General features: G+C 42.5%; 1 protein-coding gene across 1 annotated transcript in view; it reads left to right on the forward strand.

Moving 5' to 3' along the window:
* LOC126298007 (bone morphogenetic protein 2) overlaps nt 1-15658 on the forward strand; it is a 49130-nt gene that overhangs the window by 19233 nt on the left and 14239 nt on the right. Inside the window, exon 2 of the mRNA XM_049989326.1 lies at nt 3002-3146. Within this exon, the coding sequence (XP_049845283.1) occupies nt 3002-3146 (145 nt within the window). The remainder of the gene's footprint in view (nt 1-3001; nt 3147-15658) is intronic.

The raw sequence follows: 15658 nt of genomic DNA on the forward strand, positions 1-15658 counted from the left end.
CTCGGGCATGGATGTGTGTGATGTCCTTAGGTAGGTAGGCTCTGAGCACTATGGGACTCAACTGCTGTGGTCATTAGTCCCCTAGAACTTAGAACTACTTAAACCTAACTAACCTAAGGACATCACACACATCCATGCCCGAGGCAGGATTCGAACCTGCGACCGTAGCAGTCACACGGTTCCGGACTGCGCGCCTAGAACCGCGAGACCACCGCGGCCGGCCTGATGTCCTTAGGTTAGTTAGGTTTAATTAGTTCTAAGTTCTAGGCGACTGATGACCACAAATGTTAAGTCGCATAGTGCTCAGAGCCATTTGAACCAGAGTGATAGATGTATCCATGTATTTGTCCCATACTCCTAAGAATGCCGGCTTCAGTTTATAATTGTTCACAAATATTTGCTCTGACATTGCACAACAGTTACATGTTGATTTTACGTAATGCCCTATACAGTTATCGGCACGTGACAGTTTCTTCAGCTTAAGCGTTGAAGAAACAAAAGAAACTGGAAGTAGAATTTATCCTCCAAAGCCTAAAAGTCTGACAAGTAAAAAAATCAAGTTTTAAATCTAACCTAGAATCATTTCTCTTGAACAATGACTTCTATGTCATTGACAATTTCTATTTAAAAATTAGGAGCCTGTAAGAAAATCAAAAAACTAGTCTTTAAGTGAAGCTGCATAAGTAGGACTAAAATAAGTTCATTGATGTTAACACTAATCAGGTATATATAGCCTGTGAGCTGGCTCGTTCAATATCATTTCGATAAAAAAAAATTGTTCTGCTCTTGTCTTAGTCCCAGTCAGGGGATAAACTAGGATTGTTTTTCCTTTTCCTTTTTTTGGTTTAGAATTAAATGTCTCACATCTTTAACCGACGTTAACTTGCTGCTTGTTTTACGAAGAAAATTACGGTTACTTGTCATCTATTTATGATACGTGTAAAGGAAAATTTACGCGCTGTACGCGTTTATAAATGTAACGCATGAGTCAGGACATCTGGATGAACGTAGAAACCTGCCTGTGAGTCACATGCGGGCTGGGTTCCAAATTGACATCTGATGGAATTCGAGTGTGCTTCTCTTCGTCTAGTCTGCGAGCGGGATTTATCGCATACGCCCTTTCAAGCAGTCCTGTCTAAGAATACACGGCATGGAGAACTATATGTGGCGTAAATACTCTCACTACTATTCACATCTCCCTCTATGTGACAACGTATGTTGTGCGTGAATAGAAAGATGTGTATGGCTGGAGCAAAATTGGTGAAGATACTTCTAAGTCGTCTGTCCAAAAGAATTCTAGGTCCTTGATGTCTCCCAGTGCAATTAATGATGGTATGAAACGAATTTCATGGGTGTACACAAAGCTTTAGGGAATATACAGTCAAACTGCACCCAAGTGGTGTTATTCACATTTTACCTCATTTCACTGAATGACTCTAGACGAATTCCAACATGATTTGTACAGTGAGGCTACAATTGAAACCTTTTCCTCTTTGTGTCCAAGTAACGTCGAACTACATCCATCATACTGAATGCATCGCTTTAGCATCTCGTTTGCTGTTACCTCAAGAAGGTTGGGACATGCAGCAATTCGAAGAATCTTTTTAGTGGTTAGTTTAGTGTTAGGATTAACACCCTGTCGCAACGACGTCATGAGCTAAGCACCAAGCCAAAGGACAATAAAAGGCAACCAATGTAGTGTGACGACATTGGAGAATCCTTCGGGCATTCAGCTGAAAATCTAGATAAACAGTTAAAATCTTCTAAAAGCATGTTGGGGCGATATTTTAAGCTTCATCCATTACGAATGCGACCCCAGTTTTCTACCTCTGCCTTACATTAGTCGACTCACCTCTCTACTCAGGTCAGAGAACTCTAGGTTCTATCCCAAGACTGATATTTTGTTTCATGCGAATATTAAAATTCGACGTTAGGCAGTGTTTATCGTTCACGTACTTGGATGGTCAGCAAGTCAAACGAAGAATCCCGATTTGATCCCCGGCGATGGCAAAGATTTTTCTTTCCTCGATGGATGGAGTGGAATGAGCTCCACTTTGTCTCCTACCGGAAGATAATAAGCTACTTGATGAAGAGGTTTCGAAAGCTGATGTTTACGGTCAAGTAACGTTGTATTAACTACATGCTCCTCCAGCAATATTGTGAAATGACAGATTGGGACAGACCTGTTACCGCCACTCTGTGTAAGATCACAATTATGGCGTCTTCTTTTAGAGTGATAGTAGTTATTTGACATATCTATTCTAACTAGTACCGTGCACTAGGAAGTTTGGTGCCCCGCAAGTGAACACATATTTGGTCCTGTCCCGAAATTTGTGGTATTGGTTGCGTATTTCTTTAAGTATGAAACTTTTCCCTTTATTGTGTTTTATTTGCTGACAAGAGGCTTCCCTTATATGTAATCGAGGACAAGTTCTGTATTTTAGGTGACAAGTAGATTAACACGCTGCGCATTTTAAGAACGGAAGAAAGATAGGGATTTAATAACCTGTCAAATAAGAAGCTTCGAAGAGGCATAGCTTAAGTGCGGAATAGGACAAATATCGGGAAGAAAGTGGCCTCGACATTTCAAGAGGTATCATTAACTTCATCACGTCACTGGATAGTGCGAATTTTAAAGGTTTTTCGTGCAGCCCCCGTCCTCCTCAAATGGGTAGGGTAGAACAGTTTCAGTCCGAACAGATTTAGTCATTCTAATCATCTAATCCTCTCTTAGTTGAGAATCATTTCATTTCCTTCACAATACTCTGGCGGACCAAGTGAGTGTGTGTGTGTGTGTGTGTGTGTGTGTGTGTGTGTGTGTGTGAGAGAGTGTGTGATAGATGGGAGTGAAATGAGTTTGGAACGAACATCGCAGTCAGCATCGTCAATAGGTTTACCTTTTGATACTGAAATACCTCAAACTTTTTTTCTTCAATCACACCGTTGGCGAACTTTTCTGGCCCCTTAGGAAGGAAGTGATGGTTGCGCTGTGTGTTGGCAGATGAACGTGAGCCGGGAGGAGTACGAACACATGTACGGCGTGTACCTGCGTACCGTCGAGGAGAACCGTCGTACGCGGCGGGGGCGGCAGGCGGCGGCGGAGGTCGCGCCGGGCGCGCTGCAGCTCCTCACCTACACCAGTTCCGGTGAGTCACTCTGGCCTCAAAATACTGCCGGGCCACGCCTACTCACCCCAGCTGCTCGCTTCGCTCATTCAAACCGAAACTCACTTGCTGAATGTCGCACACTCTCGGAAATCGCTTCCAGGTGTCTCGCTTGTCTTGAAGCCGTCATCTAGAGTTCAAAAGCGAAATACAGTGACAGGTCATTCTGTTCAATGTAAGTGTAAGATATGCGCCTCAGACCATTTACGAGCTCCAGTCGGGAAGCGTGTAGAACGGCTTTTCATATCACAAATATATATATTACTAATAATTATCATCTCAATACTATGCGTCTCACTCAGCTACTAAAACACTTCTTGCAGATGAGTCACAGAATGGGGTCTCACAGGCATTTAGGAAAAATTCGGTACTCATTTTTCGATTCGGTATTAAACTTAATTTAGTAACAATCTATAAGTAATAACACACAGACGTTTGCGTAATTGACAACGCAAAGGACATGTATGATTGAATTAAATTTAAACTGAAGGCTAGTTACTTGAGAGTAGGCTACAGAACTCTGAATGATCTCTGACCCTGAGAATTCAGTCAATGGTGTTCCCTTTATCTTGACCACCCCAAGCAACTTTTTGTCAAGAGACAAAATGAAATAAGCAAACAAATAATGTTTAACTACCAGCGAGACTTTAATCATCAGGCTGCCTTTCTTTTATCTTCGTTTGTTACGAATTTATTAACAATAGTAGTTCTGTTTTGAGTAAAAAACCCACTGTTTTTATTCGGTAATCCGCCACCTCTTCCTAAGACCAGTTCAAAAACGCATCACAGTGTACCATTCACACAAACATGATGTTATTAGAAACGTAAAACAAAACTGACTTTCACTCACTTGTGCTAGCACGCATTTCACTTACACGGAATCACGTACCTTCTCCATTCGATGGAGTTAAGAGTCAACAAACAGAAAAACAAGGAAAATGCACACAGGTCATTCAGGCAGTCGTCTTCAATTGAAGGTTTGTGGTACAATGAACACCAGCGAAGAGAAGGTAGATATGCTGCTCATCTATGGAGAAAGTAATCTTCCTTGTATTTCCAGTTCTTTACGACAACACCAGCAAGTGTACGACTTACGTTCTCCCTGGTGCCCGCAGTGTGTGCTAGCACAGGAGACTCAGAGTCAATTTCGTGTTACATTTTTAATGACTTCGTGTTTACGTGAGTAGTACTCTGTCATTCAGGTTTACCAGATCTTGAGGAGAGGATGTATCGCTGTTCGTATCTTTGAAAGGAAGAAAGATATAAGAAAGTCAATTATAATGGTTACGGTCCCCTTTTAACTAAAGAATATTTGCTTGATGGATATTTTTGTTTCTGTACAAAAAATTATTTCTGGTGGGCGAGATAATCAGGAATTATTGTGTAGTGTGAAACCCTAACGTACAGTTAACAATTAGAGCTTGCAGACGTCATGGCCTGGAATAATCTAGGTCTAAATACGTTAGAGGGGACCTCTCTCTCTCTCTCTCTCTCTCTCTCTCTCTCTCTCTCTCTCTCTCTCTCTCTCTCTGTGCAGTTTAGTTTCGGAGTCCACAAAGCATAGGCGAAAAAGGTTTCAACACTCTACATCCCAGACATGTTCAGTGGCTTACATGTAAGGCGAAAATGAGGGTCAGAAAAGCTGTTATAGTCCTAGTTCTTCGAAGAATTCTTCCCATTCCTCGTCAGTGTGTCATTCAGATTTTTGAGTTATCGGCAGAAGATATAGTATACCGGAGTAGTTCTAAGTTCTAGGGGACTGATGACCTCAGAAGTTAAGTCCCATAGTGCTCAGAGCTATTTGAACCATTTTTGAACCAATCATCACGTTTCATCGTCCTTAAATTTTCACACACTATCTGTCCTCCCCCAGGGTATTTTCGATCGAGTTAACTCGAAGATCATGAATTCGTTCCTGAGATCTACCCAACCTATCAGCTACAAACAATCCAACTGTTTATGTCGCAAATGAAGGCTCCAAACAATCCCTTTGCACATGACTTCCGTCGATTACCTACATTCGATCTCTTGATTCTTCCCAAGTCTCATTCCATATGCTTCCTTATATCGCTTCCTATCCTGTTCCATCTGCATCCAAATCCCTCACCAAGAAAATGTTGCCAGAAGCCCACAGCACCATCATTCTTATAGATGTCAAGATCACAAACACCACCTCCTCATGGGTTAGATCATTATTACCTTATTTTTACCAATGTATTTTTTATGTATTTTAATAAAAGTTTAAAGAGCAGCAACGTGGCCTCTGCGAGCCCAACTACCTACTGTGAGATTGTAAGCAATGGATTAAATAAATAAGGAAAGGAAATAAAATAAAAAACAAGTTGCACCTTGTTTCAGAAAAAGACAAATGCACTACACCTTGCTGCAGCGGTCAAGATTTGATCTCATGTTCTCTGGGAGAAAAGTTCGTACCCCATTTGAGACATGTTGATATAGCTTCGCCGATTTGTCACTCCATTCCTCTGAATTACAATTATTTTCTCTTATTAATCTTCTCTAAATTCTAATTCACCGTCACATGAATAACAACACTGGGACTGCTCTAATGGGAAATTTCCCGTCTGTTCATCCTGATTCAGTTTTTTCGTTTTTTTTTCTAACCAACTTCAGGCAATTACCATTATCATATCTCTCACAAGATAAAAACTGGCTCTCTCCTTATGTGACAGACTAGTGCTCCATCTCAAGATTTCGGTGTACATTGCCTTCATTTATTTAGTTATACTTACATAAGAATGAATTCCACTATACCAGATACACTGATGAGCCAAGGAATTACGACCATTACTTGCTTAATAGTGCGTTGATCCACATTTGGAGCGCAAAACAACTGTAATTCTCCGTTGCATATTACAGATTAGCGGTTGCGGTTTGTGAGCGCAGAGCTAGCGCCTGATAGTCTTAGATGAGTTCCATCGAGTTCTTGTCAGGTGTTTTAGATGGCTAAGACATCAAAGTGGATTCACAATCGCAGTTATCAAACACTGTACCAGTATTCTGGCCTTGTGACATAGGAAGTTATTCTGCTGGAAAATGCCGTCATCGTTGGGAAGACATCAACGTGAAGTGATGCAGGTGGTCGGCAGTAATGTTCACGTAGTCCACAGCTGTCATGGTGTCTTCAATTACTGCCACATATCCGACGGTAGCCCAGATGAATGTTCCCCGTAGCATAGTACTCCCACAACTGACTAACGTCCATGGCACAGTGCGTGTTTGGAGCAGTAATTCGGCTGCCAGATGGAGTTACCCGCACACTGCAATCGATGTGGTGTAACAAGAAACGTTATTTATCCGATCAGGCAATGACTTTCCATTGATGCACGGTCAAGTCTCGATGGTCTCGTGTCTACTGCAGTCGTAACTGACGATGTCGCTGGTTCGACACGGAACCACGTAGGGGTCGTTTGGCGTGGAGCCCCATGTTTAATAATGCACGCTGAATGGCGTTCTCCGAAACATTTCTGTCTGCGTTATCGTTGTACGGCGTCGTCGGCTTTGCCGCAGATCGCCGCCTACACTGTTTCAGAGAACGGGCAATCATCTGACATTCCCTTTCTATGACGAGGCAAGGAAATCCAACAACTTGTCACTACTAGTTGTTTCACTGTCTTTTCAACTACTTTTCATACATGCTTACGACAGTAGCACACCAAAAGCCGACCAGTATCGCCGTTTCCGAAATGCTCGTTCCGTGGCAACGGGCCTTAATAAGTTGTCTTTTTTAAACGTCGCCTGAACCTCTGGATTTCCCAATTTGCGGCCCGCATCGCTGTTAGAAAGATCCCACATTCGTCTCTGCTCGATTTATATATTTTCCTTATAGCGTCTTGTGTCCGAAACTCCACCAGCAGCATTCTGTCTCGCGGTGGGCAGTGGTCATAATACTTTGACTCATTAGTATAGCTACTACGTGGACTCTGTCTCACAAAGTAGATGGCGTGTTAGAAGAGTAAAAACAAAATCCTTAGCAAATGTTGAATGAGAATCGGAAAAACTAAACGACGCTTAAATAGGAGCAAACCTTGTTCGGGTTAGTTGTTATCTGCGTCCGCGTGTTGTGGCCTAATTTTATGAGTGTTCCTGAGCTGTGCCGGTATCCTAAAGTAAGGTTCTCTTGTATGCCGAATATAGTGTATGACACCGGGTATAAGTGCAGATATTGTGATCATTGGTACCTTAATGTGCAGCCACTTCAGTGTGTTAGTTTCTTTTCTCTGCGTCTAATAGTATTCCTACAAACACGTCACATAATTTACTACCTGATGTTTTCTGCACACTCGTAACTGCATATCAGTATAGACTTTAGCAGCTGCCCTACTGCCCAGGGAAAGATAAGCATTAATGGCTTACTCTTGCCACCTATAATAGGAGGTATTACCGAATTTAAAAACATTCTACTCCTAAAAGCTGTAATTATGTCTGCAAATGAAGTAAATACTGATGTAATGTTGTTCAGTATACCGTCCTTTGTCACCAATAAAAATATCTGCACTCATACCCTAACACCTAGTATGTGTCTTGTGGATGAACTTGATGTTCGCTTTGTAGAGCGTATAGTACTGTGTTTATGCTTTTAACGGACATTAGTGAAAAGATAATACGCCTTGTACACACGTACGCTGTTACTCCGCTTCATCGGCGACAACTGGACTTCACCTCACACCAAGGCCCACGTGATTCCTTAAGTAAAGCCGTGGACGACTTCCTTCCCATCCTTGTGCATTCGGAGTATGTACGTCGTAGCCAATGACACTGACGGGAGTTTATACTCCTGTACACCTTTCATTCCACGGTCGGTTCACATGCCCTAGTTCTACAAGAATCTACGAAAGAGTCTGAGATTCAACATAGGACATTGAATTACAATCTGGTAACTTAATTCGTATCCCAGAAATTCTTCTACCTAGCAGCTAAATACTGGCGAAGAAAACTTTCTCGATGACAGAATTCGAACAGGGAATCTCCCTATAGAGCTCTACTGCTCTAGGATGCAACCTCGGAGGTAAGTTACAATCTACCTTCCTCGGGAAGAGAGTGAAACGACGAAGCAGTATCCAGAGAAGAGCACCGATTACCGGTTGCGGGTCCGACGCTGTGTGATGGGAATTACGTCGAAATTGCTTTCCAACGAGCCGGGTGGACCGGTAGCCGAGATCCGGGCGGGGGAGCTGGCTTCTCGGCCAGTGGCGGCCAGCGGCCGGTGGCCGGCTAAGAGATTTGCGGAACGGTATTTCCGCGGAGCTTTCAAAATAACCGGCCGCTAGGAGCCGCCTTCACGCGCTGGTGGCGCGCGGCGAGTGGGCGTGTGCTGCACGCGCTATATTTAGGCCCGGCGGCGCCTGCTACGGAATGGAGGCACGGCCGCTTTCCCGTGTGCGTGCTCGTGCGTCTGCGGGGGAGGGGGAGGGGGAGGGGGAGGCAGCGACGCCACGTGCCACGCACGCTCCATTCATGAGAGTGGCGCCGCACGTGGCCTACTACAATCGATATACTGCCGTCGGCCGTTTCCCCGTCCGACCGCCTCTGATACGACACCTATCGCGCTGGCCGGACGAACATCCGCAGTGAAAGAAAAAGAGGCCGGCGGATTTCATTTCACTGCAGGAATTCCTCCCGTGCTGGAAGTTTCCGTGTACAACCACAGCATTGCAGCTGCTTGTTGTACTTACAAAGTCCGATTTGGACTTAAGGGTTAATGTTCACAGTCTTTTGTGTATATTGTTCCATTCGGTGTTAAGTTCGGTGGTACCCTCAGGGCTATTCGAGAGGAGCACGTAATGTGCTAACTCGTGGATTCGCCCTCTCCCTTTCCTCTCGCCTGTATCAGTTACAAAAATATAACACTACATGCACAGACACACCCACACACCCACGCACACACATACACACACACACACACACACACACACACACACACACACACACACAGACACAGACACACACATACGTACATACGAAGGCGCGCGTGCTCTATAAACACCTGCAGTAAACAGCTACACGTCAGACCCTACACTACGTTCTGCCAAGGAGGGCTTCTAATGAGCACAACGAAACAAAAACTTTCCAAATAGATGGCTGAATGTAACACTGACGGATTTTTCCGCCTAAAATGCGACACAACGTACCTTATTATAAATATTATTGTGTTGCTGAATTGTGTCAACATTCTCTCATTTTGATATCTGGTTGATTATGTGATTCCAGGTTTGATCTCGCATTTTCTTGGAAATAGTATAGTTCAACAGAGGGTGGGTCAGTGCGACCCTATTCTCTTGGCTCTTCAGTAAAAGGACTCAGTTATATTTCAGGGAACATTTCCGATACAAACAAATTATTTTAGTTTTTATTTTTGTAATTGTGATAATATCCTTCTTTATTAAGCTTCTTTTCTCATTTCTCTGCATTTGTCTTGTTTTATGTGGCATATTAATCATTTCTGCATGTTGTGTTTCGCAACTGTAGAACTCTGTAGAAAGTCGTTGCTCGTTTCGGTATTCACGAAGATCATACCAGGTATATAATAGAGAGCTCTATATAAGTTGAAACCGTAAAATATCTCGAAATGATAGGATACGTCCTCTATGTTTATGTATTTTTGAATTCATTTGTTGCTTTTACCAAGCGAAACTAACAACCAAGTCCCCAATAGTCGTTTAAGCTGATGTAAAAGAAACACCTACAATCAGCCAGACGACTCAGTTTGTCTGCGAGCATCATTAATAATGCCAGTGGAACTGAATATAGCTCATTACACCTATTTCTCTAGAGGATTAATGTATAAAGCAGACAACTGTTTTGGTGATGGCGCAATTAAAGGGTTTACCATTGTTGACAAGTGGTACTCGACACACTCTTAATGGAGATACGGAACTCCGTTCACGTTTGCTCTCATCTGGGACAGCTAACGAAAGCACTCTCAAAAGCACTGTTAATACCCGTTGCAACTCAGATTTGTGGGATCCATATGAAGCCTAACAGCAGGGGGGAATCTAGAGTGATCCAAGGAGGGCAACGTGAAAGGTCCCTGTCTTAGGGAGATTACACTAGAAACGCAGAAAAATCTAATTTAGAAGTCGCTCCAATAAGAATGCTTAGTTACTCGAGAAAGCCAACTTAAAAAAATTGTTGGAACCAGTTTTGAGAACAAAACTTACGAATCGTCTTGAGAACTCCACGTTTCTCTCACAAGCTAAGATGTAAATAGAGGGACAACAGCTCACGCAAAGGCTTATATTTAATTATTCCTGATATGTTCATTTACGAATGTATTGGGGAGAAAGCTTAATATTTATGATCCGATAACAAAGTAATGTCTGCCACCTACATGTGTTTGTCATTATTCACATTTACCCCCAAAAAATACAAATCCATTCCAGTCGATAATGTTCCAGTGTCCCCACTGGGTGAATTATTTACAAAGCAACGAGAGGTGCACCTGAGTGACACGTGCGCGCTCCAAATTCGACCGAGTGCGACTGTACTGGTGACTCGCACAGGCTACTCCGGCCGCCTTAAATTTAGACTGCGCGTCCCATGACGGCGGTGGAAAGACGCGCACAAGTCATTCAAAAGGATACAGAGAAAGCGGCAGCACTCTGAACAGCCAGTATCCATCAATGAGGACCCAGCTGCGTGCTGACGTTATTTCACAAAGGCGGACTTCCCGGCAGCGACCTTACGAATCTGGTGATATGTTAATAAGTCGAAGGACAGGGCGTCGCAGCGTGTGGTCCGGCGGCCGCTTTCGATATACGAGCGTTCTGAGAACGCAGAGGTCAGTCTTCGCCGGCGGTTTCCGCGTGCCCAATATCCGCCACGCGACCTTCCACAGTCGCTCCGCTGTATTTTTTTTGTTTTGCTGCGTCATGCGGTTTACTACTTCTTTATGCAACGTTAGCCCTTTGGCAATGCAGTAAGCACGCAACTGAAGATCTACTGCACATCGGCTATGTGTACTATGTGGAACCCAAAGTTACTCAGTGAATTGAAAATCGATATAATTAGGAGAACGTAGGTGGCAAGACGAATTGTAAAGCAAAGGAACTTGCTATGTATTATGCTTCGAAGTCGAATTCAGTCAGAAAATTGTGTGAAATCGTATGGGACTCAACTGCTAAGATCATTAGTACCTAAGCTTACACATTACTTAACCTAAATTATCCTAAGGACAAACACACACACCCATGCCCGAGGGAGGACTCGAACCTCCGCCGGGACCAGCCATACAGTCCACGACTGTTGCGCCTCAGACCGCTCGGCTAATCCCGCGCGGCCAGTGAGAAAAATATGGTGACAGAAATGGGCAGTGTGACAGAACGCTACGAAAATGATACATCACTATTTCCATATTTACGGGATACGTTGATTAACATTTCATCCTCATGCGAGTTTACTTTCAATTTTTTCAGTGCTGAAAAAGAATTCATTCTTGTGGATAAGGAATGGTATGAGATGGCTGTAGTTCAAATGGTTCAAATGGCTCTGAGCACTATGGGGCTTAACTTCTGAGGTCATCAGTCCCCTAGAACTTAGAACTGCTTAAATCTAACTAACCTAAGGACAACATACACATCCATGCCCGAGGCAGGATTCGAACCTGCGACCGTAGCGGTCGCGCAGCCACAGACTGTAGCGCCTAGAACCGCTCGGAAACTACGGCCGGTGGCTGTAGTTCAATTTCTGCAGAGCGAGCTGCGGCAAGATGGACCCACGGCAGTCTGGCAAGAGCGGTAAACACAGTTCCATCTAGAAGGACTACTCGACGACAATATTGTAGCTTTTTCCCGAGTGTATCTGACGAATATATAGAAGACAACAGATGGAATCCCGACATAAGACACAGGCGAAGTGCCATCTCAAACTGTAGGGAACAGATAAATGGAAACTGGTTTGAGATCTCGAGTTGCCATGAGACGTTTACTGCTGACACCGTACCACAGACAACAGAGACTTGCATATTGTAAAGCCACTTATTGTCTACGAACTGTTCTTCTAATCTACGCAGTACACAATGCTGTGAAATTACCTTCGTAATCTTCCGTATTTAGCCTTTTATTAGCGCTATCGGAGGACCACACACTAACTACAAATACACCCTCATTCTTGTAACACCACCTCCTTTTTACTTCACTGTTGACTTTACACATGAGGGCAAATAACGTTCTCCATACATTCCTCAACACCAAACCCTTCGAACGGACTGTCACAGGATATAGCGTAATTCGTCACTCCAGATCTCTCGTTTCCACTCACCCACTGTACAGTTGCATCACTCTTTACATCACCTCAAGCGTCGCTTCGCACGCTCGGCAGAAAGATGTAGATTTAGAGGAATAGTTCGATCTCTGTGCCCCATTGTTTTTAACTCCTTGATCACAGTGATTGTCCTAGATAGACCAGTGGTAGCAGTTTGGAACTTACGAGTCATTCCTTACTGTTATTTTATGCGTCTTTCTACTATCACTACCACTCTTACAGCCCGTATCCGTCAGTAGATGAGTTATGTCTGATCTCAATTTGTCTGTGGTATTTCCTTATCGTTTCCATTTCACGATCACGTCAGCAACAGTCGACTTGGCAGGTTTACAAGGGTTTAAATGTCCCCGACAGATTTGTTACTCAGGTTACATCCCATAACTACTCCACGTTCGAAGTCGCTGATCTCTATTGACTGACCGACCCATTGTGCCGTTACTGTTTCTGTACTGACAACACAATCCTCCTTGCCTTCTTTTTCCGCTGGCGAGTCGGTCTCTCATTGCGTCTAGTGGTCATTTCGGCATTACATAGGGTTGTCCGGATACTTTAAATTAGACAGTGTTAACACGCTTGGAGCAAAAATTGTTTCGTTCGTCACATTCACGTTGCCGCCGTTGTTCTTGGCTTTCAGCCACTGACTGACGAACTTAATTGACTATAATAAAAATACCAGAAAACGTTATGCATCGTAGATGATAATGTATCTTGCTAGAAGGCAAGCTGCAAAAGCAATACTTACGAATTATATTTGATAGCAGATGCTATAATTGTAAAACTGTGACGTAATTAATGTCAACACAACTTTAATGCAATTAACGGTAATCTGTCAATGAAAACGGCATGGTTGTCGCGCATCACCCACGCCGTTACGAGCTGGAAACTGGTCGGTCTTTGAGTTACTCATAGACGGAGGAGGGAAGGAAAACCTGATTTTCTAAATATAAAATTTATCATACGTATTTGATACTGTTCCTGGAAAGAAAGTTTACAGATTGACACAGTTATTATATAGAAAATAACAAGAAATCTGGTTACAGAACCCGAGACGTACAAAACTAATACATCATACTTACAAATGTTTGAGAGAAATCGCTAAGCAGCGTCAGTTGCGGCCAAAATACTACATCGCATTTTGTTGTTTTGTATCCGACATTTGATTAAGTTATTTGAAACGCTTAAGTGTCTATTCAATATCATACCGTCTAGAGCTAAAAGAAGTTTCATTTATAATATCTTCATCAGTAACACTGTTCATGGAAGTGAGCAACTGTATCGCACCAGAACACTTCAAGTCACTTTGGGCTCGACTATGAATACTTTGAATATAATCTGAAGATACAAATTCGTGTAGCTAGTCACTAGTTGGAGTAATTTGTATTTTTAGTTGACATCAGTGCAGATTATCACAACATTCTTGTTCTCCCCTGCACAACAGAACACAATAGAATATCTGAATGCCAATGTACACACACACACATATATATTGACGTTAGGTGCTCAGATTTATATAGGCATTGAAGAACATAGTGTTGAACATATTTGTTATCAAAAGTAACACAAAAATGACAGGGTACGTACATATACACAACAGTACTAATTCATAAATAAGAAGGTAGCTAAAAATTTTCACTTCCTTTGAGAATATGAAGTGTGGCACTAAAAATGAAAAAAAAGAGGCAACAGAGAAACCGACAGACGAAGAAACATTTTGTATTGTTGGTGAATACTTTATTATGCTTCTCATTTGTACAAGTGAAATATGCGTGAGATATTACACAATGCATATTAATTCACGCGGCTAACCTATGGCAGCATTTGAACTTCGCCTTAAAAGGTACCGAATAGTCGATGGAGAGTGTACACAGAACCAATTATTCACTAAAAACATCCGTTTTCGTAATGCTGCTCCAGAGTTCTTAAACAGTGTTCACAAAATTTATTTTAGTAAAGGAACATAATTTGATATGGGTAGAATCTGCATTTTGTATTAGCTGCACGTCGTGTCTGCATTCGTGCAAAACAAGCAGTGCATTTGTTTCTTGTGTGTAGCTCGTTAAGAGAACAGATGAAACTGAGTTCTACTGGCATTCCCGGGAGACGTAAGAAGAGAAAACCTGACTCTAGCTCCTTAAAAAAATTGAGCCGTATGTCAGTTGACGTTAGGTGCTCAGCTTTATGCCCGTACTTTTCCTGGTAGCAGAGAAGGTCCATTGGAAAATCCAACTGCTTACGGTCCGTGGCACTGCGCCAGAAATACGGACTCGTAACCGGGAACGCCCCAGTTTGACTCTAGGTACTGATTCTTCGTATTATATTTACTGAACTGCGCTGTAAAGTAGCTGAACAACTTAAAGTTAGGTTAATTAAGAAATATCGGTAGTAGTTCCATATCTAACAAATTTTAAGCTAGACGAATGAAAGTTTACAGTAACCTCTGTTGATACTTATACCACAACTGACGACAGTGCGAAGTCGTACGATGGCTTGTGGTTTATATTAAGATATCACCGTAGCAGCGCCACGCCGCAGTATGACACATACGCTTTGAAATGTAACTAGCAGAATCCCAAAATATTTATTACTGTTCAATAAAATGTGGGATTATGTAGATACAAATACGATCAATAGTCTAGTTTGTAGGAATGAGCATTTCTGAATCCATGCGATGCGATAGGGCGGTCTGATCTAAAGAGTAACAAAATAATTTCCACATGCAGCGGACAGTGGCATACGCTGCCAGCCTAATGGATAGATTTCGATAAAAAAAGAAAGAAAATATTAAATCAATACAACGAAGAAAGTGGGTAACTAACTCATTCTGTAAAAAACAAAAACAAAAAAATAAAAAAATAAATAAACTCTCGAAAGCAAAGGTCTGAAGACAAACAGTTTGGATCACCAGGAAGTTCCATTGCAGCACACATTTCTCTGCAGAAAGCAAGAGACAACCCATTCTGGTGTTAAGTGGTTGTACCACACATTCTTTCTTACTCTTCTTTCTAATTCTCTATCTCGCCCTCCATATATGCAGAAGAAACTGTGTTGTCTTTGGAAAACGGATGCTTGTCCGGTAAGAGCGATTTCCGCGAAACACAGAAACACAAGAGCTCATATAGTGGTCTAGCACACAGCTTTTGTGTCTAAGGAAATTCATGGTGAGCTTCCATGCATCTTTTTCGTATTAATTTTGTAATTATTCTAACTCCCACCGT

The sequence above is a fragment of the Schistocerca gregaria genome, chromosome X (assembly GCF_023897955.1).
Source record: "Schistocerca gregaria isolate iqSchGreg1 chromosome X, iqSchGreg1.2, whole genome shotgun sequence".
In the NCBI taxonomy this organism is placed as follows: domain Eukaryota; kingdom Metazoa; phylum Arthropoda; class Insecta; order Orthoptera; family Acrididae; genus Schistocerca; species Schistocerca gregaria.